Source organism: Anopheles darlingi, chromosome 2 (genome assembly GCF_943734745.1).
Source record: "Anopheles darlingi chromosome 2, idAnoDarlMG_H_01, whole genome shotgun sequence".
NCBI lineage: Eukaryota > Metazoa > Arthropoda > Insecta > Diptera > Culicidae > Anopheles > Anopheles darlingi.
Window position 1 is genome coordinate 51,479,523 of NC_064874.1, and position 25,808 is coordinate 51,505,330.

The 25,808-nt window shown below is 42.4% G+C and overlaps 7 protein-coding genes across 12 annotated transcripts; 4 read left to right on the top strand and 3 right to left on the bottom strand.

The window, feature by feature from the left end:
* Positions 1-5,029: 5,029 nt before the first annotated feature.
* Positions 5,030-9,757, top strand: LOC125959693 (uncharacterized). Its single transcript, XM_049692565.1, has 5 exons — positions 5,030-5,417; positions 8,078-8,113; positions 8,211-8,371; positions 8,464-8,615; positions 8,684-9,757. The coding sequence occupies exons 1-5, from the start codon at positions 5,330-5,332 to the stop codon at positions 9,036-9,038; spliced, it is 792 nt and encodes a 263-aa protein (XP_049548522.1). The 5' UTR covers positions 5,030-5,329; the 3' UTR covers positions 9,039-9,757.
* A 218-nt stretch (positions 9,758-9,975) lies between these two features.
* Positions 9,976-11,720, bottom strand: LOC125959698 (mitochondrial import inner membrane translocase subunit Tim17-A-like). The gene is made up of 3 exons (XM_049692575.1): positions 11,608-11,720; positions 11,218-11,380; positions 9,976-11,152 (listed from the first exon to the last, which is right to left on the bottom strand). Exons 2-3 carry the CDS (start codon positions 11,359-11,361, stop codon positions 10,751-10,753), a joined length of 546 nt encoding a protein of 181 aa, XP_049548532.1. The 5' UTR covers positions 11,362-11,380; positions 11,608-11,720; the 3' UTR covers positions 9,976-10,750.
* Positions 11,721-13,325: 1,605 nt separating this feature from the next.
* On the top strand, positions 13,326-14,688 carry LOC125959690 (uncharacterized). Its single transcript, XM_049692558.1, has 3 exons — positions 13,326-13,618; positions 13,681-13,798; positions 13,958-14,688. The coding sequence occupies exons 1-3, from the start codon at positions 13,523-13,525 to the stop codon at positions 14,599-14,601; spliced, it is 858 nt and encodes a 285-aa protein (XP_049548515.1). The 5' UTR covers positions 13,326-13,522; the 3' UTR covers positions 14,602-14,688.
* A 200-nt stretch (positions 14,689-14,888) lies between these two features.
* On the top strand, positions 14,889-19,271 carry LOC125959671 (probable histone-lysine N-methyltransferase Mes-4). 2 transcript variants are annotated; one of them, XM_049692506.1, is made up of 4 exons: positions 14,889-14,994; positions 15,251-15,354; positions 15,430-18,773; positions 18,846-19,271. In XM_049692506.1, exons 1-4 carry the CDS (start codon positions 14,951-14,953, stop codon positions 19,134-19,136), a joined length of 3,783 nt encoding a protein of 1,260 aa, XP_049548463.1. In that variant the 5' UTR covers positions 14,889-14,950; the 3' UTR covers positions 19,137-19,271. The 2 variants fall into 2 exon arrangements, with proteins under 2 accessions (XP_049548463.1, XP_049548462.1); XM_049692505.1 differs by having other exon boundaries at positions 14,934-14,994; positions 15,218-15,354.
* Positions 18,852-21,153, bottom strand: LOC125959686 (beclin-1-like protein). 3 transcript variants are annotated; one of them, XM_049692548.1, is made up of 3 exons: positions 19,729-21,153; positions 19,500-19,666; positions 18,852-18,990 (listed from the first exon to the last, which is right to left on the bottom strand). In XM_049692548.1, exons 1-2 carry the CDS (start codon positions 20,901-20,903, stop codon positions 19,513-19,515), a joined length of 1,329 nt encoding a protein of 442 aa, XP_049548505.1. In that variant the 5' UTR covers positions 20,904-21,153; the 3' UTR covers positions 18,852-18,990; positions 19,500-19,512. The 3 variants fall into 3 exon arrangements, with proteins under 3 accessions (XP_049548505.1, XP_049548504.1, XP_049548502.1); XM_049692547.1 differs by lacking the exon at positions 18,852-18,990 and having other exon boundaries at positions 19,379-19,666; positions 19,729-20,928; positions 20,998-21,153; XM_049692545.1 differs by lacking the exon at positions 18,852-18,990 and having other exon boundaries at positions 19,379-19,666.
* A 331-nt stretch (positions 21,154-21,484) lies between these two features.
* LOC125959679 (uncharacterized) lies at positions 21,485-23,794 on the top strand. Its single transcript, XM_049692522.1, has 4 exons — positions 21,485-21,693; positions 21,753-21,920; positions 22,055-22,265; positions 22,453-23,794. Exons 2-4 carry the CDS (start codon positions 21,777-21,779, stop codon positions 23,751-23,753), a joined length of 1,656 nt encoding a protein of 551 aa, XP_049548479.1. The 5' UTR covers positions 21,485-21,693; positions 21,753-21,776; the 3' UTR covers positions 23,754-23,794.
* A 171-nt stretch (positions 23,795-23,965) lies between these two features.
* Positions 23,966-25,771, bottom strand: LOC125959688 (3'(2'),5'-bisphosphate nucleotidase 1). 3 transcript variants are annotated; one of them, XM_049692550.1, is made up of 4 exons: positions 25,285-25,771; positions 25,097-25,220; positions 24,722-25,033; positions 23,966-24,657 (listed from the first exon to the last, which is right to left on the bottom strand). In XM_049692550.1, the coding sequence occupies exons 3-4, from the start codon at positions 24,959-24,961 to the stop codon at positions 23,971-23,973; spliced, it is 927 nt and encodes a 308-aa protein (XP_049548507.1). In that variant the 5' UTR covers positions 24,962-25,033; positions 25,097-25,220; positions 25,285-25,771; the 3' UTR covers positions 23,966-23,970. The 3 variants fall into 3 exon arrangements, with proteins under 3 accessions (XP_049548507.1, XP_049548509.1, XP_049548508.1); XM_049692552.1 differs by having other exon boundaries at positions 24,722-25,022; positions 25,089-25,220; XM_049692551.1 differs by having other exon boundaries at positions 25,089-25,220.
* Positions 25,772-25,808: the final 37 nt, after the last annotated feature.

The following is a 25,808-nucleotide window of genomic DNA, read 5'->3' on the forward strand; positions in this document are numbered from 1 at the left end:
TTATTGGGTGTTTCCACAAAAAAGAACAACTTACAGACTCAACCTATGAACGATCGCGGACGCCGCCTAGCTTAAGAAACTAGTACTCGTCTTACTCGTGTTACTTAACACGTGTTAATTTGCGTTGCGTTCTCTTACCTACTACCTCTCAGCTGAACCTTTCAGCCTAAACCTCAACACTTCGAACAGAACAGAGGCTTTCCAACTAACTAACCAACCTACTAACCGCTCTTACAAGTCACCACCAGCACCTTTGCAGGAAAACCCAAAGTAGGCGCCTGCCAGTGGATTTTGAGAACGTTCAGCCTTCCGCAGGTCATTTGGCAGGAGGTAGCGAGGCGCGAATTTTGGTCACTCTGGTTCCTCTAGCAAGTTGTTGGCTTAATGCAAAGCGGTCAATAGCCTAGCTGTTTATTTTCCTAACTTCGTCCTTGCTTTTAGGCAGTTTTCGTAAACCTTACAATGATAATTTCCTTAAAACTACCTCACTAACTAACTACCTATCTACCTCACTATAAACTAACTACACTGCACTAGCTAACTACTTAAACGTCTATAACTCGGCCGATTTTCTTCGTCGCCCAGTACCCCGTTCCTCCCTATCTACACCCATTCGAATAGCGCTCTTGCTGTTAATGGCTTGCTGAGGTTCCCAGACGAAAGGAACTCAACCAGCTCTGGTAGTTTCGGTGGTACGTCAGGAGAGGCTAGTGCCGGCGGCTGACTTTGAGAAAACGTCCCACTACTGAAGGTGAAGGCGCCCAGCTGAAGGTATTTCGGTGAACAGCAAGGCCACACGGGCAAGAAAACCTTAAATTAAGCTACAACTTCAACCTTAGGTGTTCGCATTATTCGCTACAAACTTGCAACTTACATCTGGCGCATAACTTTTCAATACACGGAGGGGAGCTACAATGACTGGCGGGTACCTGACACGTCAAGAAAAGAGCGACTGATTCAACTCCAAGTCCGTTTGACGAGAGTGAAAGTGCGCCTGCGAGCCATGGCCACGACAGCAACACCCGTGAACCCAGAACGGCAGACTCGGCCATAAGGGCAATGTATGGAGCCCGGCCGCAGCTCGGGTTACTATCGTCCAGCGATGGATCCAACACATTTTCCTGTCCCGAAAGGTCCACTCCTGCTCCTGGCTTGCACAGATTGGCATCGAACAAACCTTTGCTAAGCAACTTGCAAAAACCAGCAGATCACCAGCAAAAAAGCGATCGCCTGGGGGATTTTCTTAGGCGATAATGAACTCGAAAATGAACAAAAATGAGGCGTCAAGTAACGCCTGACGGGAATAGGCACCTCAATCCTTAGAATCGCCACGACAAGAAGGTCAGGAAATTTCAGAAGATCTTGTAAGGGAATTCCAATATGTAGGAAGATCTAATGAGCTTTCTTGACTAGCCGCATGCCGGAAATGGGTTAAATACAATTCTCTACTTCCAGTTGCACTTAATTCATCGATAAATAAGACACAGACTAGTACGAATTAAAACGATTTTCTTTACTAAAGCAACCTCAACAATGATTGACAAAAAATCGATGTATGTAACAAGTTAGCCGATTTTTCCATTGGGTCATATACTGATAATGTTCCAGATCCGCTGAAATGTTAGAACAGGAAGCGTTGAACAGGAACAGGACGCTGCTCGCTCTAATCGGTTGGACGGGATCAATGCAGATCTTGCACAATCTGTGCCGCTGGGTACCGGCTAGCGCAAACCATATCAACCCCTCAAACACGGACTTACTTCTGATGCTGATTAACCAGACAGTGCCGCTACAAGCCCCAGTCCGCTCATCGGTTTGGCATTATAGAATAATACTCACAAGAGTTCATTAAATTTGATCAGGAGATAAATTAGATCCTTATTGCACAAACTGTTTGCAAGAATCAATGGCACCAACTGTTACTGGATAAACTGAGTAGAGCATGGTCGAAGAAATTCTCGTAACCATCATAGGGCATAAGGAAATCTTTTCGCTTCAAACCATATTGTAATCACTCTTTATCAGTAGCAGTAGTCAAATACGGATTCAGAGATGAAGAACATGGGCCTTAGCATCAATTTGCACCTTCAGGACATTCATGTTGCCTTGATCGTTCGGCAAGAAATCTTTAAATTTTAGAGCATACTGAGGTGGAGTACCTGCTCCGAATGATTTCAGTACACTTTGTGCTTGGGATCCTTAAACGATGCAACGAGACGTTGTTTGCTTTAAAAAAATATATTAAGAAAATATGGTGAATAAATACTTAACTTAACATGATAAGCTTCACTTACTTACCTTAATTTGATATGATTTCTAACCTGTTTTATGTTTCTGATATGATATGTTTCTAACCTAATCAGTTTCATTGCTATCTCAAAAATTCACATAGTGTCATAAATTATAAAGCGATGTCTTTAAAAAACATTGAAGCATAATAACTCTCATAAAATAATAGCAGAGCAAAACAGACAATCGTTTAGAAGAAAGGGAATTTAGCTAACGATTTGAATAATAAAATTTAAATTTAGATTTAACGAATAAAATAACGCAATCTATCAATGACTATATGCTATAGCTATTAAAACTTACCTACCCATAAACTCATGTCTATAATAATAAATAGGCCGTTCACCGAAATTATTATGTTCACAGAATATAAAATAATGTATCGATTATGTAAAGAAAAGTATCTAAAAAACCAACGTCATCATTAACTACAAAAGTGATGCTCTCATGAATGCTGTATAGTGAAACTCCTCCACTCCGACTCGTAACAGCATAGCAAACAATGCCTGTCATACCTTTTCCGCAATTAAGTATGTTAGGCATAGATAGGCCATAAAATCACGCCAAAATAGACATACTACCATCCAAAATGCACTTTCATTCAAGGACCATACTGCACTACTCACATTCCCATTTCTTGACCTATTACGATTGGAGATGGATTGATTCCTGTCATTTCATTAGACTCTAAATATTTACGTGCTAAAAAGGGCCAAACAAATTTAATCGAAGCTCACTCCTCATCAGCATCAGTACCCAATCAAACTACCCCTACGCACCATTTTCTATCATTACCGACACCTTTAATATATATTGATTGCCGATGACGCTCTTTTCTAAAAAAAAACTCTGTATTTTGTCTGTTTACGGCCAGTCCTCAATCTTGACTGGTTGCTCTTTTGCTGCGGCCGAACGACACTTAAAACGATATAAACAAACAGAGTGTATGTGCAGTGATCATGTGCTTAGCGATTGATGACGCTACGACCACCTAGTTTCGAGCCACCTTTTTTACGATGGGCACTTGCTAGCTACCCAGAGATCGTCGGGATGCCATCTGGCAGCTGGATGTTGAAATTTAACGCCGTAAATATCCATTTGAAACAATTTGCAACCATCTAGATGATGCATCTTGTTTTACTTAACCACATGGACTACACACATGAGACACTAGCAGTACAATTCCTTCCTATAAATGATCAATTAATTTTGGCTTTCTGATTGCTTCATACGGGCAAGGACATTACTAATAAAACGATGCTTTCTTCCATCCCATGAACAATTTGCCTTATTCTTCATCGAACTTTAACAGAAATTTGGCAGATTAAATCGCAAGTGAAGAACGAGTTGCATGAAGGATGAAACGTGGGATCCAATCGCTCCTAAATAGGGAACAGGTGTTTTCTGAGTGCTTTGTAAAATCATCAACGAACTATCCTTATTTCAATAAAGGCCACTACTACAGCGAGAGAAGCTGTTGCGCGAACTTGAAGGGGAACCACGTGTCGACACCAAACAATCAGTCACGTTACAGAGCTCTCATACTAGGTCTCGCTTATCGGATAAACATGGCTTTTTGAAAAGAAAATTTATAAAATTGCAAAATACTCCACTGCCTTTTTACTGCCGTTAAACCCGAACTTTACAAATAATCTTACAAACCCCTATTGCAATAATGTACTTTAACATAATTCGAAACAAACGACGCGAGGATCTATATGCATGATTGCTTTGCCAATAGATACACTCTAATATTGTAATGCTCCCATCTATATAACATTATTTCCCTTCTACCACAAACACGACATCTTATCTATTTACCCCTTTCAGCAACCACCTTTTTAAGTTTGTCTTTCATCATTCGTATGGGGAATAGAATAAGAATTTATGGATTCAGATAGTCCATAGAGTTACTATTTCATATGCCACTGCGGTACAGATGGGAACCTGTTGAATACTGAGAATGCATAGCGAGCAGTATGATGCCAAGAGATAATAGCATTTTTAAAGAGATTTCCACCGAAAGTGAGACCGATTCACATAGTAAATCAATTAATGGCTTCCTGTATGGATAGAAATGATATGAACACAAATAAATAGTAGATAAAACCATATTTTTTAGTAATAAAAACTATAGCAATGATGACTTTTATCAAACACATGAACCAAATTATACAACACGAAAAATATGGTCAAGATTTTAATAAGCACACATAAATATTTATATTTGTTGTGATCTATGATAAGGAAAAACTCAAACTTCAGGATTTATGGTTGCTGGAAATGTATGACATGAAAAAAAACTTTTTAATTGACTGGATGCGATACTAAATAACCCGTCGCCTTGGGTTGATAAAATTGATATTTTGGCAACAAAGCCTATAGACTAAAGTTTTTGTTGTCAAAATATTATCAATTTCAAAATGCAATAATTTTGTTTCATTTTAAAGGAATGAAAATGGAAATATTTAATAAATCTAACTTTTTAAAGATTAATAGGAATGCGATTTCATTCATACTGTAACTTCTCACACACGGTAGTGTGTTATAGATTTTCACTAGTGTATCGTTTCTGATTATTGCATGTTTTCCGATTCGCGCACTTTGAGATGGAACACCGTGAGAACACAATACCGAGATGGGTCCTACAGTGCGTTGAGAGGGTTGTAAATTTTCGACTGCGCGTATATAAGACAGCGCGAACAGCGTGGTAACATCGCAGTTGCTGTTGGTCCGTTATCCAAGCTAACACGCTTACGGAGACTTGAATACTACCTGGTGTCCCAAACGAGTGATGTACTAGTTTTTATAGGTGTTTTCGTGAATATACATATTTCCCTGATGTAATAGTTGATTTTCGCAACTATCAGTGAAAAAAACGTGCGTGGAACAAAATTGGATTATTGAAAACTTTAAAATATATGTCCGGCTAACCGGTTTATCATTCCTCACAAAGGTGATTGTGAGTGTTTGTGGGTAATCTAATTTATTTGAACCAGTGAAATATAAAAGCAAAAAGAGACATTTTTTATCGCAAACGATGGCAATCCAGTGCATTTTCGGGACAAAGTTTCGAGTATCTATGACTTTTATAGTAATAACGTGCCTGTGCTTGGAGCATGTGAAAGGTATAGTAGATAATCAGGTGTAGAAAATGTTAACTATGTTGATATTTGATTCTATTTACTATGTTTGTATTTATTATGGTGAGCGACCCGAACCGTATGTTGATGAATACTTATAGCAGTAGGCAGCACTCCATTTTATATTATTTCATTACTCCAAATAGTTAGGTCAAGGGGGTTTGTGTTTGACTTCAAATTAACTTATAAATGAAGTATATTATAGAAAACTAACATCTTTTGCACTTTTCATACTGTGTCAATAAGAATGTGCAATTATGTTCAACTTATCATGCACTAGGTTGGGATCAAATCCATTATCACGAGGGCAAAAATTAATTACAGGTTCGCAACCTATCTGATTTTCAAGGTACAGCCTAACGCAAAAAGACGCGAGATGTCGACGATGCATCAACCACACACGGGCAAAACCTCCCCTTAAAACAATTGCTGAAAGGCGCATTATTCCATCTATCTTTCGGCTTCAGGGAAGGGCATCAAACAAACACATTTCAAAGCATGACGCATCCTTTCGTCATTCGTAGGCCAGTTAGGCATTAACTTTCTTCTGTTTTTCATTTTATGTCTTTTTCAGTCTCTATTCTTCTTCTCCTCTATTTTCGCCGTATTGTTCATGTCCTTTCCGATGACGGCATCAAATAGCTACCCCTACTGTAATGTGTTTGATTTCAATTTCCACCCAAACTACCTCCACCACGCGTAATCTTTAGGCTTCATAAAAAGCTCAAGGGATACGGAAAAGGAAACAATCGCACCTTCTAGCTGGTGTTCTTGCCGTTGGCCATGCCAAATATCAGCATCAGAGGGATCGTATGGTTCTGGTGCCCCGGTTTGGAAGAGTTTAAAACAACATGCTAGCAAAAAACGGAGACATACGTAAAGAAAATATTTGACATTTCTGTATTCTGTGCCCTCCGGATCATAATCGTCTATTCATTGAAACCCACGCGTATATTGTGTTGTTGCTTATCAACATAAGAGTTACATTATTTCTCCATTACCTTCGGAGGGCAATCCTTAAATAGCGGGTGCATAGATGAAGCTACACCATGCATCATGTTGTTTATCTTCAAACATTCACTTAGTTGCTTTCTTCCTACCGTTGTTAAAGTCAAACAATGTTCCCACAAATGCACCTCGTATAACACGGAGAAAGCTTCTTTGACGAACATGTGACCTTAAAAAAATGTCAAACTCTGTACTCCTCAATCTACACAAAAAACAATCAAATGGTCTATCGCTACTGCAAGTTGCATTTTCGGTACTGCTAGTCTGAATTATCTAGTTCTGTTTACCGTCGTTCAACTAGACAAGGTTAACATAAATCTTACGTTTGCTTTGAAAAATGTCTCTTACACATGTACACATTACACAAGGCTTTCCATTCTGAAATTTATACCAATTTCAACCATAGTACAGGGAAACAAACAAAATAAGAAAAGGTTACTCGGCTTGTTTGCTAATCTATGACAAACGTGACGGTCATCTTTTGTATGTTGAAATAAGGACAAAACAGCTCGTTGTACACAGAAAAAATGGATGAAAGACGTCATAATTTTATAAAAATTCGCTATAAAAACTGCCAAGTGAGTTTAGATCGTTGTGAGTGTATAATAGGATTTTAGATAAGTAGCCAAATCGACCTTACACATCATGCTTAGTAACCTCATGCTTAGTTACACACCATGCTTAATAACACACTCATTCCAGAAATCGGAGTTCATAAGCAAACAAAATCACGTTTGAAAAGGAATATACCCATTGGCACTATATTTTATTATAGTTCGAAACGATTGCTTATGAGCTTAAATCAATAATCAAAACTGTTGAAAAAATGTTAAAAATTCTGCAAAAGAGAGCAAGCATGCTACTAAAATGGAATGAACAGACACGGTAGGCTGTAGAGATAATGGAATTGCTACCTATCCCAACAGTTGACTAGCAGTTCCCATACAGCACCATATTTTATGCTGATCGATTTCATCAAATAATGAAGTATCGTTGTTTATTGCCAACGTTAATATACAGCAGGGCTTAGTTTATCATGATGACCATCGAATTGTTACTTTCACATCGTATGGAACAGATATGAGGTATTATCTTTTTCTATCGCAAATCGTTCATATGGATATATTAGGGTAGAAACGCAGTTATAGGAAGTCATAATTAATGCGTATTTACAAACTTTACTAACAAACTTCCCGTGTTGAAGTGAGGTACGCATGAAGCATGTTGCACCTAAATGTAGTTTCATTTTCATTTTCATTTTCATTAGAGTTTAGTTTAACTCTGGGAGAGTTTTCACATATTTAACAAAATAGTAATAATATCATAAGTTATACAATAACGAAGTGGTTGAGTGGAAGACTCTGGATGAAATAGTACATAATACATTGGTTACTTCATGAACGATCTGTGATGGCGCAACCTTTCAAATTCCACAATCAAAGAATTTCCCAAGAGGTTAAGGAAAGTAAACGATATGATTAAAGAATTCCCTATTGGGCTCCAATTGATTCAATTTTGTTTGCCGAATGGTTTTGAGCTTTCTCCACATAACCTGTATTAAAAAAACTGAAGTCAATTAACCAATGTTTCGTTCTCATCCTTATTTCCTTGCATCTTCCTGTTGGGTATACTATCAGGATCCTGTCTCAGCTACGGACATTCATGCTGGGGAGGTATGAGAATGTGGGCGATGGCCAGCGCAAGTGACCATCCGTCACTAATATTCAATCCTGTTTATGTGTTTTACCGTACCACATTTGGTGCATCTAGCTCACGGCAAACGTGCTGGGCCACCTCGGCGGGCAGCCTCATCTGACATCGGAGATGGCCTACCGTTTCGACCGCATCAACCGCCAGAACTGCCCATCAACTTACCGGTCGCCCTTACCCCTGCTGCACGATGGGCCTTGGTCAGGATGATTCCAGATAAAGTGCGTTGGGATCGACGTAAACGCTTGAATCCCGAAATTGTACTCAAACTAATGATAAACTTTTCACTATTCTCTACTGCCGATATATTTAGAACACATATTATCCATTTAACAAACTAATACCATTGATGGATGAGCAGTTTCTCTTTGGTAATGATTTAGTCACGGGTGAATCGGATTCACCCCCAGCCTCCTCGGATATACATAGTAGTGGAGCGCTGAGGTCATCAGATGCCAGCAATGAGTATGATCTTGAAAATGGCCAAGCGGGATTTTCGATGCATGGTTATCCTTCTGCTGTTCATTCCATAGGTCTAAACCACCACTAACATCGACCGAAATGGAACATTCACTAGATGATGCGTTCACAGTTCCAACCAAGCTGGTATCTTCAACCAACAACGGTCACCGACGGGAACATCGCCGCAAAAAAAAGCCACTATCCGTCCCGACCAACCTTAGCCGCTACGGGATAATCGACGACAAGTCAGAGGATGCGGGTAACATTGACCGTATACTAACAGCAAGCGACGAGGACATTGGACAGCTACTTTTCGATGCGACAGCGGCTGCTGTGGCGGTTGTACCGGACAGTGATGCTGCCGGACAACCGTTCACTCACAAGCTATTTAGCGCCCCCAACTCTGGGGCGCCATATAGTACTTAGGCCATTGATAAGAAAATTTAAATTTATGGATCTCCAGTCTTTGCACTGCAAACAAACGAACTCAAAATTCCAAAGCTATGTGTTTGATCTCCCGATGTCTGGGTTTGGTGATGGACAATAGCCTTCTTACGCTCACAGTTTTCGGCATTTCTCTTTCATTTTTATGATTTTTTACACCTTCTAACATCAACATTAACGGAATGATTACTGTTCGTGTCCCCGAAGGCAAAGGAACATCATGCCCGGTTAAGATTAAAAGTATCCAGCTGAATGAGCCCGGATTACGCGACAGCCGTTATCTGATACCAGCAGTAAATTTATAGCTGTTTCCTAACTATCTCGCAGTGTTCAAGACGAGCATGGATTTAAAAGAAATGGATGGATTTAAAAGATGGAAATGACGATCTATCAGCAAGAGAATGAACATTGACAAGACATCTTGAACATATTGACAAGACATCTTTGGCAATTTTCATTAACGGCTGGTTTGGTGATAGATATGAATTTCGAAAAACTCATCTACCAGACGGGGGAAGAACTTTATTGTTTTAGTAGGAAACGCAACCGTCAATATAGATAATTGGTATTCTGTGCTAAATAGTGGACATCTCGTGCATAATACGGATAAATTGGGAATAAATAGGACAAAAACGAATCCTCGGTACTCAAATTGTAAATAGATATAAGGAAAGGAAAGAAATATGAATGTAAAATAAATCAAGTTGGGTAAAATCTATCACGCAAATTTAACGAACAATAAATCAAAAATTAGTTTACATTACATCAATGTTATACTACATAATAATTCTAATAGCGCAAATATTGTGCCATTCGCGAGCATTATACTTACTTGCTTGCATCAGTGAGCATGATGCTCCCCATTATATTCTCGTGGTTTTTCAATCGTCCGTTAATAATTCGTGACATAAGTGTAGAGTACATGATAGTGCAATAGATCTGTTTTATTGTTTTCTCTTTTTACTCGCTGTATTTCGCAATCCAATGTATTTACTTTTCTAACCGAAAACAGCCAATACGTTTCCGTATGAAGCCCTTACACTGATCCATATAATTGTTAATCCGCTGTTTGAGAAATTGTAGGCTGTCTAGTTTTGTGTCAATTGTATCTTATGACTGAGATATATTTACAAAAAAAGACACAAACCTTCAAAAAGGAGACTACTATTGTAATGGACCATTAGTTCATGAAGCAACCAAAGGTTCCGTTCCGTTGGTGACACAAGAGTCCATCTATGCATTTAACATCCAACTCAGAATTTCATCAGTACAGAGAGTGGTCGTCTGGACGACACTTTCAAATAAAAAAATCACAGGAAAGCAACTCATGCGACGAGTACCGTCTGTTTCTGATGATTTGTGAGATGATTGGCTGCGCCGCTTGCTAGGTGTCCTCTAAAGCATGTCCCACAAATTACGCGTTAATTATACGGTTAACGGTCTTACACTAAACATCCTGCACGATCATCGGATAGTCGACACGATCAGCCACATAATAACAATTGCTTTGTTGTGTTCGACAAAACATTTCTTCACAGCAGGTATAACGACCATTTCATATGTTGTAGACTTAGCCACCAAACTAAATTTATCATAAAATGTACATAAAGCCGTGAAGGATATCTATGTCAATCCCAATTCCCTACGGCGAACACGGCTCACAAGTTTGATTCGTATTACTTTGTCACTGATCTTCATTGGTAATTATTTTGACTAGGTTGACCAAACGCAAATGCCGAAGGGGCTGAAGACATTTGTTGCTGCTGTCCTGGGTCACCCAGCGCCGAAGGATCGTCCGTAGGAGGTGCAGGGTTACGGAACTGTTCGGCGGATATGCGCGTAAACATGATACCCACACCTTCGATCAAGGCCAGCAAAACACCACCAATCACTGCACTGCCAACCATTGCCGGTACTCCGTTACGCGCCGCCAGAATCCCACCCGTGGCAGCACCGCTGATGATCGAGTTCCATGGATCCTCTTTTTTCCGGAAGTGAACGAGAGTGCAATCGATAGTACTGAACATTCCACCCCATACCGCAAAATTGCCAGCAATAATCGGTGATCGACTTTTGATCGCGGTCAAGCTTCCGAGCTAAAAGTGAATAGTAAACGGTTTCAATAAATACGGTCCGTTGTACAGAACATCAGGGAGCGTACCAAGCGTCGATTGAACCCCGACGGAGCATTGCGGAATCCTTTAATGGCCTGGAACACACCTCCGCCGATGCACCCCATCGCAAAGGCACCCCCGCAATCATCTACAATCCGATATGGGCAAGGTTCCCGAGCGTACTCTTCCATCCTAGTTGTCGGTTATATTCTGTGGATAGAACACAGCAATTATTACATTTCTCTATCCAAACTATTGTGTGATTCTATTGTTTAAGCCAGTTCTTCCGGCGAGTCTGAAATGAGGCGTCGCTACTATTTCGTGTAGCACTGTGTTACGCAAAGGCACAAACCGCATGGTCTTCCCGGATTTGCGGAAGTGGCTGGCAAGAAATTAATTTAGTAAAAGTGTTTGCTTTGACCGATGTTGTTACGTACCACGAGAAGTTATTAAATCACGTAAAAAACACGGAAATCCACGGAAAATCACGCAATTTCGCGATTTCTTTCATCAACCCTCTCGCTCGTTCGTTCGATTTTTGACAACTTCAATAACGCAGGAGAAGTCAAACCGCTTTCTCGCCGCCATAGTGGATTTATTTTTGACAGTCAGAGTATCATGCTTTTATGATTTTTTGAAGAATCTGGTTTTTGAAGAACCTTTTGGAAGAAACTACTACTACTAGCTAGTAGGACAGCCCTAGTAGTAGGATTAACCCACGAGAACTCATGTGTGAAGGCAACAAGATTCCCCAAAATAGCCTATGACCGTAAGCGGATCGACCTCAGCAAACCGGATAACGAACCGGAACTCTCTCTTTCTACCGGAATCGGCTGCAAGCGAACAACGGTGGGCGTACCGGAAGCTGGTGATCATGACCTGACCACCCTCGGGAAAAATGCCACCATCGACCGCTCCGGTCAAACCACAGCGGTGAGCTGAGGATTTCGCTCGATCCGATCCGGTGACCGTTGTCTCGAGGTACTCTCATAAACTTTGAGAGTATGAAACCATGATTGTTTGAAATGTCTTTGCTTCTTTTTCGTCTAACAAACCAACATGCAATTCCATGCTATTCTAGCGTTTTCCATCTTGTCTCGTTTCCGATTTATTTTTCTAAAACCCAAGATCAGAACCGTTTGCTGGCGCTGTTACTAGGGGAGCCCCGTTGATAATGGCTACGGCGGGTAATTTCAATCAGAGATGGTGCATCGTTTGACTTTAAACCATGTGGAACCGTGTGTGTCTTCAGGCACAAAAAAATCATGAAATTCACAGCAGGCATGATTAACAAAACTAATCGAACATCGACGAAATCTTCAGGTCCATCGAGGAAACCCGATCACCTTCCTCTTCATAGCCTCGGATGCACAACCTTCGTTTCGCTATAATAAGAATAGAAAATCTGGCATGATATGTGACAAAGCACGATCCCAATCGGATTCGTCATGAAGAATTGAGACAATCACGATGACGACTAAAATGTAGCAGCGAGTCCAGTGAGAATAAGTCTGTCCCATTGTATCTTGGCAACCGCTACGCGGTAAGTGGCTTAACATAGCGAACGTGTACTACGGATGTCCTGGTACGCAAGTATTTATTTAGCGGGTTGACTTATTAATACTTATTTTATTGTCTTTTATAAGAATCGATATACAAACATGTGCTTCAATTTCACTTCATTTCCACTGGATCGCAAGCTCGCTCAATTCGGTGAGATATAGGTTTTGGGTGAATCAATTTAATCCAAAATGACTCACCTGATCATACCGAACCCCACTTTGCCATCAGGTTGAAGTCTGTGTGAAAGGACATTGGCGGAGACTCAAAATCACCGAGCATTGCAATGTGTTCCTGCACGAGATGCAGATCAAGCATCCGACTGCTTTTTGGGATCCCCGGCGAGCACATCACAAGACGACCGGACTTCTGACGGGACCACCTCGATTATGCTGATAATTAACGAGTTGCTGAATCAGGCCGATCTGTGCATTACGGATGGACTGCATCCGCGCATCATCATAGTTTATGACGAGTTTGACCAGAAAAAGAACCACACCGCTTGCTTTTCTGCGGCCACGATGAACAACTAAGTAGGCTAGGCAGGTTGTGTTGAAGCCTGCCTAAGAGATAACCATTAACGAGAGGTGCTATCAGTGTTTGATAGCCAATTGCGCTCTTATCGGTCTCATACTTTCAAGCTTCTCTGTCAGCGCACGACGAAAAGTATGAGTCAGTTTGCGGGATAAAATATACGGAGCAATACCTTTCTTTTTCTGGGTTGCGCTATCGAATAGCTTAACATGCCAACAACCTCACTATCTCATAAAGACTCCCCTTAAAATTCTGGCGATGGCTAAAACAAAGTGGAATCTGCTGTTTGCAACATTCATTTTGTCCTGTGCCTCTTTAACAGTGCTAATTGTTTCCTTGTGCACTCCCTATTGGGTACATTTCTGTTTTTTCACGATGAAATCAGTTCAATGACGGTCTTTGTGGTTCCATTTTAGCTTGTGTCGGAAGCGTTCGAAAGCAATGCGTACAAGAACAGCGAGATCAATTATGGACTTTTCTCTGGATCACTCACACAGAACTTTCTCCCTGTTCCTCGTTACTTCGACCTAACACGTAAGTCTAATTTACTAAGGTTTTCGATAAAATGCTGGAATAGGCTCCACCACTCGCGGTGGGTTGTTAAGAGACAAAAAATCGATCACCAGGTTTCAAACAGGGACCAATACTAGTCGCTTAAGATTTATCTTGAATTCTCATGTTCTATCTTTGCAGTTACTTGTTTGTACAGCGAATATGTATGCGCTTACAGTTGCCAGGACAGCGAAGAAAGCAGAACCGAAGAGGTTTTGTTACTACTTCAAGGTTTACGTCCAGCAGATTGTCCTTTGCGCAGCTCGAGAAAAGTTTCCGCAGCAAATATTAATCAGCTTATTTCATCCGGGCCCAGTGGGAAGGCTAATGGTCACGATCGAGCTGAATTCATCAATACCGGACTTTGGGTGTCTACAGTAGTGTTTACAGGAATTGCTGCTGGATTCGCGGGCATTTCCGTTAGCTTCTCCATTATAAACGTTCTTTTCAATCCGGTAGAGCCAATATTAAGTGTTTTCGGCTTGTACATCTGGAATGGAATTGCCGCGACTGCTGGCGCTTTGGCCATGATCCTTTGGGGATCGTTGTTTGGTAGTACGTTGCAGCAAAATATAGCCATAACCGACACGCTTACCGTACAGATACCCTATAAATCTAACGGGCTGGCGTCACTCGGGGTATCTTATTTTCTCTTACTGTTGCCAATAGTGTTTCACACTGCTAATATTGCATTATTGGTTTGGCGTCGTCACATCATCAATAGGGAACCTCCTCCAACAACGATTGATGTGGATCGATCCGATTTAACAATCATTATGTATTAAAAATGCAAAGGAGAAGTTTTTTAACTAACTGGCTAATGCGTGAACGGTCTTTGCTAGTTTTATGGTAAATAAATGCATTTGCTAAACATTCCACTAATGCGATTCAATCCGTTTTCATCACAATCATAGAATCTCTTTTTAATTCATAAAATTAGCAAAAAGCGGATTTTACAGAGAAATTCCTTAAGGTACTAGCCGGTGCCATAAACTGTTGGCATCAATTTTCACGTCTACTCTAGAATTCACACCTCGTCTGGCTCAGGCTTATCCAATATGGTATATTTAAGACACCTAGGGCGTGTGTTTGTGTGTGTGTATCGCAAAGACGCAAAGATCACGGCGAGCCACGATGCCTAAAATCAAGGGAAACAAGATGAAAAACCGCGGAAAATCGTAAGTTTTTACAGTGTAGCATAATTTACACCATTTTGATCGTAGAATTCCACAAGAATCTTTTCCCGAGAAGCATCGGAATAAAGAAATCTTTTTGGAAAAGGCGCCAAGCGGTGCCTGTCACAAGACGTCTTCGCACAAGATTTGGCGGGATTTTTAAGGAACAAGCCGCCGACTATTCCTCCCCCAAAGCGATACATATTAATCTGCTAATGCGATTTAGTTGCTTTTATTCCAACTTTTTTTTCATTCCAAGTGTGCTCGACATGAAAAAATACAACAAGCTATCTCGGAATCGCAAACGAAACGCGTCGTCGGATGATTCGAGAGAAATGACGCTGACGTCGATGGATGATGCTGGTAGGTTATTGCTGCGAATCTTCTGATCAGCATTAAGAAACGGTTATAACACTCCTCTATTTCCCGTTTCACTAGCTTACTCGAAAGCTATGTTGCTTTCCCCAACATCAGCCAAAGAAATCGTGCAATCGCAGCAGCAAACGCCAAAGAGGCAGCAAATCAGACCGCCTAAAGCCTCAAGCAGCGGTAGCATCAGCAGTAGCAGTAACAGTTCGCATTTGTTATCAACAACTAGCCGACAAGAAACAAACGACCAGATTTTGAGTGTTAAGCCCATATCAGAAAATACGTGCGTCAGTAGTTCTCCGCAGACACGCACTTTGTTGATGCAATTACAAACTTCTCTGAGTCCAAAAATGACCGAGATTCAGTCTAATGGCGAGCATCGCGTAAGTCGTTACGGACGTCATCAAAAACAGAAGGAGAACGTTAATTATGTGCCTGTTGAGCTGACTAAGTTTGTGTCGAAATCGCCGTCCAAGTTTAAAACAAAGGTACAAGTTGACTCTTCCGTGGCTCACATCGAGGTTGATGGACCAGAAACAAAAGGGCATGCCAACGATGCAGATATGATGCCAACGATCGCTAGCGAGCGGCATTCTGAGATACAGATTAAAGATCATTCATCCTCCGAGATATCTGTGATAAAAGGATCTAATGAAGATCTGCTTGGCATGGATGAAATCAAAATAATCGGCATGAATGCTAGTTTCACAACGATCGAGGAAAGTGCTATATCCAGCAATCTTCTGGCGTCACAGTCGCTACCAGACACAGAAAATAACGAAAGTCACGTTGGAGGTCTAGAGCGATCATCGGATGGTGATAGCGCCAAAGGTTCCTCGATCAACTTTGACTGTGGAGGATTTCTGGTAGGAGATATGTACTGGGGCGCACAAAGCAAGAATCAAATCCATTGGCCTTGCATGGTAATTCCAGATCCCGTTACAAATCAAATCACGCGAAAATCACAAAAACAAACGGCTACTCAAAGCTGGTCCGAAGTGCACGTCGTATTTTTCGCTGGCAAAGGACTCCGAGCATGGCTGAAGGAAACGCAGCTAATACCATTCGATAGTACAGAGCAGTATCGTCTCAGGGTAGCTAATTCTGGGTTCGGACCAGTATTGCGCACAAAAATCAAAAGAGCCAGTGAGGGCTGGCGTACAGCCTGCCGTGATGCGGAAATTTACTATGCTCTGCCAGCTGAGGCCCGTCTAGAGCATTTCAAAGCGGCAAAGGAAGAACGGAAACAACGTGCCAAGATTAACATGTCACGCCAGCGCAAACAACCGCCCACAACGACACCGGAAAGTCCTGCCTACGAAGTAATTCAAAGCACGTTAGCAATTACGCCCAATCATGAGCGAACTGTGGCTCTCGGTCATTCATTTGAATCATCTAACTTGTTAGAAAACAATATTTCCCGGTTTTTCAATTCCATGGATCGAAACAATACACACGAAATGAGCGTAACGGAAGGATTTGATCAGTTTGGCTATGACACATTGCTCAAATTCGTTCGTTTATTCTTATTTCACGGAAACAAAGATAAAAATGTCGATGAAAAGATCCAGTTGTGTGTACAACAAATTTGTAGCCTCCGACAGAAACCGTTTGGGACTGAGCGTACTATTGCCCAGAGGAGCATGAAATCGCTACAAAGGGCGATTTGTGAGTTGGGTGTCCAGATTCCCTCAGAAAGTAGCTCGAATAATGCACTCGCATCATCGTCTAATCAGAATTTACGTCGTCCTTCTCACAAAGTACAAAGCCTTCAGGAGAAGTTCATCTTTTCTCTAGAGCGAAATCTTCTGGTGAAGGGATTACCGAAAGGCTATGTGTGCCAAATCTGTGGTGAGCCTAACAACACCGTCAAGTGTTGTAAGTGCCAACAATACCTCCATGTGGAATGCGTGACCCAGGATATTGTGGTCGATGAGAAAAACGCCAAATTAATTGAGGATAAAAACTGGAGTTGTAACAACTGCGAGACGAACGTTGATACGGATGCCTTGACACATGGAAAATGTTTTATCTGCAATGACAATATGGCTAAAAAGGAGCCCAAGTACCGTTGTGTAGTAACCGCATGTGCACAATTGTATCATCTGCCTTGTTTAACTATGTTCCCGCAATATCGTCAGATGCAGAAGCAAAGCATCATTTGTCCCTACCACGCGTGCCATACCTGTGTATCTGACGATCCGAATGGAAAAGCTGTGAATGGAAAGCAATCCTTGGTAAGGTGCATCAAGTGTCCTTCGGCGTACCACCCGGATATAGGCTGTGTGCCTGCAGGATCGCACTTTATCACCAACAAGGAATTCATTTGTCCGAAACACGAATTGTTAGAGAAAGCACCCAACGTTAACTGGTGCTGTATTTGCTGCAACACTGGCGACCTGCTGGTTATGTGCGATACCTGTCCTGTGTCAATTCACCGTGAGTGCTTGAACTGTGAACCTCCACCTCCCGAAGGGAAATATTATTGCGACTTTTGTGTTTGTGGCCGTTATCCCCTGTACAACGAAATTGTGGTGGTCAAATTGGCACAATACCGTTGGTGGCCTGCATTGACGCTGCCACCGCCATTGGTACCTGACAATCTTTTACAAATGCCCCATCAATCTACCGATATTTGTGTAAAGTTTTTCTATTCACACAATATGGCTTGGATTAACCGTCGCCTAATGTATATGTACGATGATGGTGACTCTCAGAATCTTGGAACACTAAAGACCGGCACGCTGAACAAGCAATACCATCAAGCAATGCAGGAAGCGCACACGATTTATGTTGCCCTGAAAGAACAGAAGAAAGGTCATCTGATAGACGGTGTAGCTATAGGTCCTCCGACGTATACGAAAATCTACAGAAACCGATACACCGCCTCACTGAAAGAGTCCTCTCGTAGATCGCGTATAAAGGAGGAAAGCATGGACTCGGTGTGCAACTGCAGTATGGATGATGGCGATCCCTGTGGAGCTAACTCTTCGTGTATCAATCGATTTACTTTCATCGAATGCAATCCCAAAACGTGCCCTGCCAAGGAGCGTTGTTCGAATCAGCGGTTTGCCAAGCGTATATATCCAGACTTGGAAGTTCGCAAATTTGAGGATAGAGGCCATGGGCTTGTGACAAAAGAGGATCTCACCGCTGGCCAATTTATCATCGAATACGTTGGAGAGGTGATTAATAAGAAAGAGTTCGGGCGGCGCTTAAATTATATGCAGCAACAAAATGAGCAACACTACTACTTCCTTGAAGTTGATTCAGAAATCATTATCGATGCAGGACCGAAAGGCAATCTAGCTCGGTTCGTCAATCATTCTTGTGAACCTAACTGTGAAACCCAAAAGTGGACAGTAGATAATATGCGCGTTATCGGAGTATTTGCGCTCAAGGATATCAAAGCGGTAGGTTTATTCTGTGACGATAACAACGAGGAAAATTGGTATGGAATTATAATCTTTTTACTTTTTTATCAGGGCCAGGAACTCACATTTGATTATTGTTTGGCGAAATTCGGCGAAAATAGGCAGACTTGTCTCTGTGGATCAGAGAAATGTTCGGGCCAGATTGGAGAAAAATATCGTGCACCGAAATCACCGAGCAACCGTAAGCGTCCGTTGTCTGTAAAATCGAAAACAAAATTTTCAAAAAAAGCGAAACATAATGAAAAATCGACGATTGATCAAGGCGAAACTTTTCTTGTGAACACTGTTCAAATCAAAGAAGAGCAGAAATTCAGCGATGAAAATGACGAGCAGATGTACTAATAAAATTATGTTTGCTTTCGTCATGCAGCACTATTTTAATCTTGGACAAACTTTTATGTACTGAACGTTTTTTGTTTTGTTTTGCTTTTTCTAATTGAATTACTTATGTTTGAATAAAAATATGAATTATGATAATATGAATTATGAGTAACTTTTTAGTTTCAAGACCGGATATATTTATTGTAATGGTCGTTTAAATATGAGAACACACCCATACAAACATACAACCGTGATGAGAATAGTTGGAGTTTTGTTTTACCACGATTTTCAGGGAGTATGAAACGCAGTACAAGAGAATAACAGCGGTTATGTTTATTCCGATCACACAACCCATCAAGGTCAGTTATACATATTAACAATTACCATCGAAGATGCTTCATGGTAGTGGATCATTGCGACTTTCTGGCGTTGCATTTGCTAATCGTTTTTCTTCCGTAAACTGAGATGAGACCCATGTTAACATCCATTTCAAATTTGTAAGCAAATACTTAAGCGCTTTGGTCCATTGTTCTTCGGAGTTGAACTGTATTCTACAAAGAAATGAAAGTTAAAAACTAGTCATAGGTCACTAAAAACCTCCGTAGTAGCTTACTTGATCGAAAAGCTGCTTCCAGTCGAGGCATCCTCAATCTTGCCTTTTTCCATCAGGTATGGTAAACAGAAATCAGTATCACGTCGTACGATTTCTTCCTTGAACTGCTGCATGCAATCGAGAAATGCGACCATAGCGGCGTCGTATTTGGAATCCCACAAGAATCGAAAGCCACCATTGCCGTACAAAGGTAATTCTTTGCCTTCGCCAAGCACTTCGATATATGAGTGGTTTCCGTAGGGCACCAGACGATATTGCTTGAAACTAAAACTCATTTTGCGGGCCAATGCAGACAGCAGCAGGCAGGTTTGTCCCCATGCCGCATTAATCTCCGACCAGTCCACGGCAACGGATGGAAGCCGTCCAAGGCGGAAATTGTTGATTGTTCCTATAGGGCCTGAATGCCAGATATAAAACGTTGCATTGAATACGTTCGTTTTCTTCAGCTTTTCCAGTTGACTCTGCGCGTAAACCATTTGGCACTCGAGCGAGCGGAATTCATCTTCAGTCGTGATAACGTCTCTCCTATGCTTCGTATACTCGCGCCAATATTTCTGTTCCTCGCACTCCAGCCTAAGCTTTTCCTTTTCCTGCTCCTGAACGGCTTGCCGAATCAATTGCTCCTCGCTGGATAATGCGGACAGCTCTTCCATAAGCTTATTTTCTTCCAGCTGTAGGCCGCTTAGTTCCTGTTCGAGTTTCGCGATATCGGGTACGTCATCCGTCGTTTCCAGCTTTTTGAGATAATTGTTATAATCGTTCCATTCTTCCTCGGCTACTTTCAGTTGTTTGTCCATCAACTCGAGCAGCGTATCTGTACATTCGTCGCAAAGCGGATGGTCGATTTCGGAGTTGTTCGACAGTGTATCAAAGAGCTCGGCCTTGATGCGTAAATTGTGGCCGATAGGTTCTCTGTCGGGGCCATCAGAGAGCAGCATAAAACCTCCATTCACATCGGTTGCCGATTCCGCCACACGAAATGGTCGTACAAGATGGTCAAAGCTGACCAATTGCGATTCCAGATCAACCTCTAGGTGCGAGTTGATCGGTAGCGCCAGCTCCGCTAGCGTATGCTCATCGAGGCTGGCAAATGAATCATCTACGTGAATTGGCTGCAAGCAGCGCTGGCAGGAAAAGCTGACGCTAACTTTGGCCTCATTCATACTGTAGGGCATTTTTGAACTTATCTCCTGTACTCATCTGGAAAATACGCGCTTGTTTTCATCTGAAATCAAAATCCTTCATGGAATGTTTGAGACTGGGGCTTACGTGGTGCACCTGTGGGTAAAGCACTTTCTTTCACTAATTGCTACTATAACTACTAATGATTGCTTATCACTAATTGAGTCCAAAAACCTCTTAAAACTTGAACTTCTCGGGACATTTCCTAAAAACAATACTCAACCCTATTACCCACAGCTTATCTGCAATGTGATGCTTTTATGTTTAAGCGGCCACTAAGAGGCCCATAAGCGGCCCGTTGTCTGGCTCTGCCATAACAAAGGCGCCCCTTATGCTCACTTAAAACATTAAGGGCCCACAATGCTACTTAGTGCCATAGGGTGCTGTCCCAGATAATACCCAGATAGCACAGCTCGCACACAAGAAACACGAATATCCATAAAATGAATAATTTAATTTAAAAACAAATTACTTGCTTCAATAACTATACTTTTTCACCCGATTGTTCACTCTTGATTAATCGATTAATGCTGCAAATTATTTTTTGTTACAGCCCATACACGTTCATTTTATCCATCATACTTTCAGCTCTCAAACAAAAGGACCATGGATGGATCGAGAGTTATTTTTAAAAATCTTACATAATAAGATGTTGGTACTTACACCAAATCCATCGCTCTGGAAACATAAGGAAAAAGGCAAAAAAGAAGGCAATAAAGCGCGGGCGCCGGGGTAGTCAACCTCAATTTTCCTTCGAACGCCCAAGCGAAAACATCCCAAACGGTTAGTTCGGTGAGGGTTTGTAACTAGCCAAGTGATTGTGAACCGTTTTGGTTTTCTAGAGGACAGTAAGCAACAGGAGCAACATGAATCCCACCCATCCACTCCCGACGGACGAGAAGTTCATAATCTCTGGCCCCCCAGAACCGGCGAATATCACCGAATCCTGCAGTTCCCTGGGCATGTTTTTGTATAAGCGATTGCTCCGGAATGGCGATACGACGGCATTGGTAAGAACGAAGAGAAAAGCGACCTTTACTCCCGCAACAGCCCATGATAAAGTTTGCATATTTAAGCGCCTATTTTTTATCTTTTAATTTTCATACTCTATCGTTCGATGGCCTACTACCCGGCGGTCCCGTAGATCGATGGAGTGTACTCAACTGAGCTGCAGTACTTAGAGCTTCTCGAGAAGGCCATTAGACTGGCAGAAAGCCTGCGAAGGCATGCGAACCTGCAAGCGGGGGATGTCGTAGGGATCGTTAGTGAAAACCGGTTGGAGTTTCCGGTAGCGCTTTATGCCGCCTTCTTTCTAGGAGCCGCCGTGGCTCCTATTAATTTAACGTATACTGAACGTAAGTATCTCGTGCTCGAACGTAAGTACTCGGCTGGCTTATCACGATGAGTACCTGTTTCTCTCGACGAGCCATTATTCAACGCCAGGCACCGATTAAGATAAGCCGTCGTGTGATAACGCCGGTAATAGAATTTTTTATTCATTTATTGACATTAGCTTCGTTATCATTGCTCTTTCAACCGCAGGCGAGCTGAATCATGCCCTCAACTTATCGAAGCCGAAGGTACTGTTCGTGTCGCCCTATTCGGCAGAGCGGGTCGTTAAAGTAGCCGGAGAAAATAGAAATTTCATCGAACGAGTTTTTCTCTTTGGAGACGAGAATGCGTTCGGTTCCAACGTCACGCTCTACGAACAATTCCTGGCGACGACGAGCACCATTAATCCGCACACGTTTCCCATCCTTCCGACGAACGTAGACGAACACGTAGCCCTAATCCTTTGTTCCTCCGGTACCACCGGGTTGCCGAAGGGGGTGCAGCTTACCCAGCGAAACGTGATGGCAAGCGTTTCGTTGTTGTCCGAGCTGGAGGCTTCCTTCGAAGTACCGGTGGTGGTTCTCGGTGTGATACCCTGGTTTCATGCATTCGGCTGCCTCACATTGATTAATGTTTTAAGTAACAAACTGAAACTTGTTTCGTTGCCTAAATTCGAAGAAGGTCTCTTTTTGAGTTGCATCGAGAACTACCGCTGCTCGTTCGTGTTCGTTGTACCACCTCTGATGGTATTTTTGGCCAAACACCCGTTAGTAGACAGTTATGATCTTTCGTGTGTTAACACCCTGCTTTGTGGAGCCGCGCCTTTAAGCAGAGAAACAGAGGAACTAGTTAAACGGCGCATTGGAGTGAAGCACGTCCTGCAAGGATATGGCATGAGTGAAACCACGTTAGCGACGCTTGTTCAAACAGCCGAATGCAATAAGCCGGGAAGCGTTGGAAAGCTTCAGGTCGGTACGAGGGCGAAGGTGATTGATTTAGAAACCGGAAAACCGTTAGGGCCCAATCGTCCGGGCGAACTCTGTTTCCAAGGAACGCAGATTATGAAGGGTTACATCGGAAACGACAAGGCCACTCGTGAGACGATCGATCAGAATGGCTGGTTGCATACAGGCGACATTGGCTACTATGACGAGGATTATGAATTTTTCATCATCGATCGACTCAAAGAGTTGATCAAGTACAAAGGCTACCAGGTGCCGCCGGCGGAAATCGAGTCCATTTTACTGACGAATGTTAAAATTAAGGATGCGGGAGTAGTAGGACTGCCTGACGAATTGGCCGGTGAATTGCCGTTGGCATTCGTTGTCAAACAGCCCAACGTTACTCTTACCGAAGAAGAAGTACGCCAATATGTAGCTGAGCGAACATCGCCCGCAAAACGGCTCCACGGTGGAGTACGTTTTGTGGAAGAAATTCCAAAGAATGTAAGCGGCAAAATTCTGCGCCGTGAACTACGCGCTTTGCTTAAGAAACCTCATGCTAAGCTGTAGGTCTCAGGTTTCTAACACAAACCATCCTTCCTGAAATTTTTCTCATTCCTCTGCTTTAGAATCGCTCGATAGCTAACCACTCTGCACCTAGTGCTTTTAAACCTTAAACGATACCATGGGGCATTACGCAAAAACGGTGCTGGCAATTTGTTTTGTGAGTGAACTTTTGAATGTCCAACAAACGGTTAAATACATCGACACGGTACTTATAGAAGACCTACATTTTATTCATAGCCGCTTTGACTGTTTCGGGAATTTTGGAAAGAATAGTTTCGTGTGATATACCGGCTACGGTGCCTAGCACACCACTGCTATTGGGAAAGCAGGCATCTTTTCCGTAGTGATAATGTCTACCAAGCATATCCGTGAGTGTGCCGCCATTAGCCTCTAAGATAGCCTCCGGAGCACAAGTGTCCCATTTCTTGCAACCGGCACTTGCGAAAACGTATGCGTGTGCTTTACCTTCAAGCAGCTGGAGAACCTTGTAGCCAGCACCTCCAACCCGCAGTACATCATCAGGAGTGAGCGCATCCAGTGCCGACTGGACGATGGTATTGGAATGTGATCGAGTTGTTGTTACCATAAAGCGATCAGCTGGTGGCGGTACTGGCAGCATGCCTCCGCTTCCACAGCCCTTCAGACCCCATATGGTGCGGCCAAGTTCACCAGTGTCGGTTTTGTAGTAAGGCTGGTGAATCACGCCACCAACAGCACGTTCGTTAACGGCGATTCCAATCAATACGGTGACGCGCTCCAGAAAACCTTGTGTGTATTCGCTCGTTCCATCCAGCGGATCGACCCATATGACTATTTCCGACTCCTTTAAGTCTGCCAGTGGTCCAGGACAATCGTGCTTTTCCGTAAATTCTGCGTTCGGCTCAGTGATCAGCCAGTCATCAGGTACCTGACGGGGAACATTTCAGACGAGATTGTTTAACAAGCCGCTCATAAGCGCGGAGAACACTTACATTCAAATCACTCTGCCCTTCCTCGCCGATAATGGTAATGTTGGGAAACATCTTCGAGAGTGACGCTACGATGCATCGTTGCGCAGAACGATCGGCCTCGGTTTGAAGATCATCTTTACCTTTTTCCACGATCCCGAGATCACCCCGGCACATTACGTCACGAATAATCTTTCCAGCGCGCTGGGCAATCTTTATCGAGCTGCCCACTACTCGCATCACCAACGGCGCCGAGGATGCCATGAGTTCAGCGTTTTTCACTTGCTTCCTCAAACTCCAGTTGCTGTTCCCTGATAAGTAGCAGCTAAAACGGCGCTGCAAAGGTTGTTTTTTACTTAAATCAGCTGCAGGAGTGTTGGTGAGAATTTACTCCAGTACGGCTATTGAATCCAGGTTCCTGGGCCTTCGCAAGCTACTCCGACGATGTAGACCTCTTTAGTCTTCAGGACCGGCTACTGAGGCCACATGTCCTAATTTGCAGGAGATCTTTCTATGATGCTGACTAGGAGGAGAATTCGATCGTTAATGCAACAGATCCTTGCACTATCACGAACATTAAAACTTACCAGCGCGGTTTCCGATGGGTATTCGAGACACCCGGATATTGCCCGTAGATTTCTCTAGGGTCGATTGTGAGTTGGTTCCCAGATTTTGTAGCAGGATGCAGAATAATCCGTGGATTCAGCCTCGCCTTCGTTTCGTGGATCTGAGCGCAGTTTTCCACTTTTTCGGCACTTTTCCAGCGGGAACGAGTGCGGGAATTGCAAATAACTCTAATTTGCCCGGAAATCGCAAAAATTGAAGAATTTTTCACTTTTTTACGACAAGAATAAGATTCTGTGGATTATTCAAGAGTTTGCTCCGGTGGCAAAAGGATTTAGATTCCCTTTTCGTGGTTTCAACTCCGTCTTTTTGAGGATCTTTTCGCGCCCACGGTTCACCGCGGTTTTAACAGACTTCAGTTTGCTCTTATCAGCATTTTTTTATCTCGAAATACACGAAATTTGTTACGAAATTGTTGAAAATTCCCCTTTTTTACAGCAAACTTCAGTTTCTAACCTCAAAGACAAAACAATATCGCAGGGTTGTA

Coding starts and splice junctions, on each gene's coding strand:
- LOC125959688 (XM_049692550.1), bottom strand. CDS start 24,961: ATGGCATCCTCGGCGCCGTTGGTGATGCGAGTAGTGGGCAGCTCGATA. Junction 24,658..24,721: donor AAGGGCAGAGTGATTTGAAT/GTAAGTGTTCTC, acceptor GTTCCCCGTCAG/GTACCTGATGACTGGCTGAT.
- LOC125959693 (XM_049692565.1), top strand. CDS start 5,330: ATGGCAATCCAGTGCATTTTCGGGACAAAGTTTCGAGTATCTATGACT. Junction 8,114..8,210: donor CGGACATTCATGCTGGGGAG/GTATGAGAATGT, acceptor TGGTGCATCTAG/CTCACGGCAAACGTGCTGGG. Junction 8,372..8,463: donor TCAGGATGATTCCAGATAAA/GTGCGTTGGGAT, acceptor CGATATATTTAG/AACACATATTATCCATTTAA.
- LOC125959690 (XM_049692558.1), top strand. CDS start 13,523: ATGGCTAAAACAAAGTGGAATCTGCTGTTTGCAACATTCATTTTGTCC. Junction 13,619..13,680: donor CCTTGTGCACTCCCTATTGG/GTACATTTCTGT, acceptor GTTCCATTTTAG/CTTGTGTCGGAAGCGTTCGA. Junction 13,799..13,957: donor TCGTTACTTCGACCTAACAC/GTAAGTCTAATT, acceptor CTATCTTTGCAG/TTACTTGTTTGTACAGCGAA.
- LOC125959686 (XM_049692548.1), bottom strand. CDS start 20,903: ATGCCCTACAGTATGAATGAGGCCAAAGTTAGCGTCAGCTTTTCCTGC. Junction 19,667..19,728: donor GGAAGCAGCTTTTCGATCAA/GTAAGCTACTAC, acceptor ATTTCTTTGTAG/AATACAGTTCAACTCCGAAG.
- LOC125959698 (XM_049692575.1), bottom strand. CDS start 11,361: ATGGAAGAGTACGCTCGGGAACCTTGCCCATATCGGATTGTAGATGAT. Junction 11,153..11,217: donor CGGGGTTCAATCGACGCTTG/GTACGCTCCCTG, acceptor ATTCACTTTTAG/CTCGGAAGCTTGACCGCGAT.
- LOC125959671 (XM_049692505.1), top strand. CDS start 14,951: ATGCCTAAAATCAAGGGAAACAAGATGAAAAACCGCGGAAAATC. Junction 14,995..15,217: donor ATGAAAAACCGCGGAAAATC/GTAAGTTTTTAC, acceptor AATGCGATTTAG/TTGCTTTTATTCCAACTTTT. Junction 18,774..18,845: donor CGCTCAAGGATATCAAAGCG/GTAGGTTTATTC, acceptor CTTTTTTATCAG/GGCCAGGAACTCACATTTGA.
- LOC125959679 (XM_049692522.1), top strand. CDS start 21,777: ATGAATCCCACCCATCCACTCCCGACGGACGAGAAGTTCATAATCTCT. Junction 21,921..22,054: donor ATGGCGATACGACGGCATTG/GTAAGAACGAAG, acceptor GCGGTCCCGTAG/ATCGATGGAGTGTACTCAAC. Junction 22,266..22,452: donor TAATTTAACGTATACTGAAC/GTAAGTATCTCG, acceptor TTTCAACCGCAG/GCGAGCTGAATCATGCCCTC.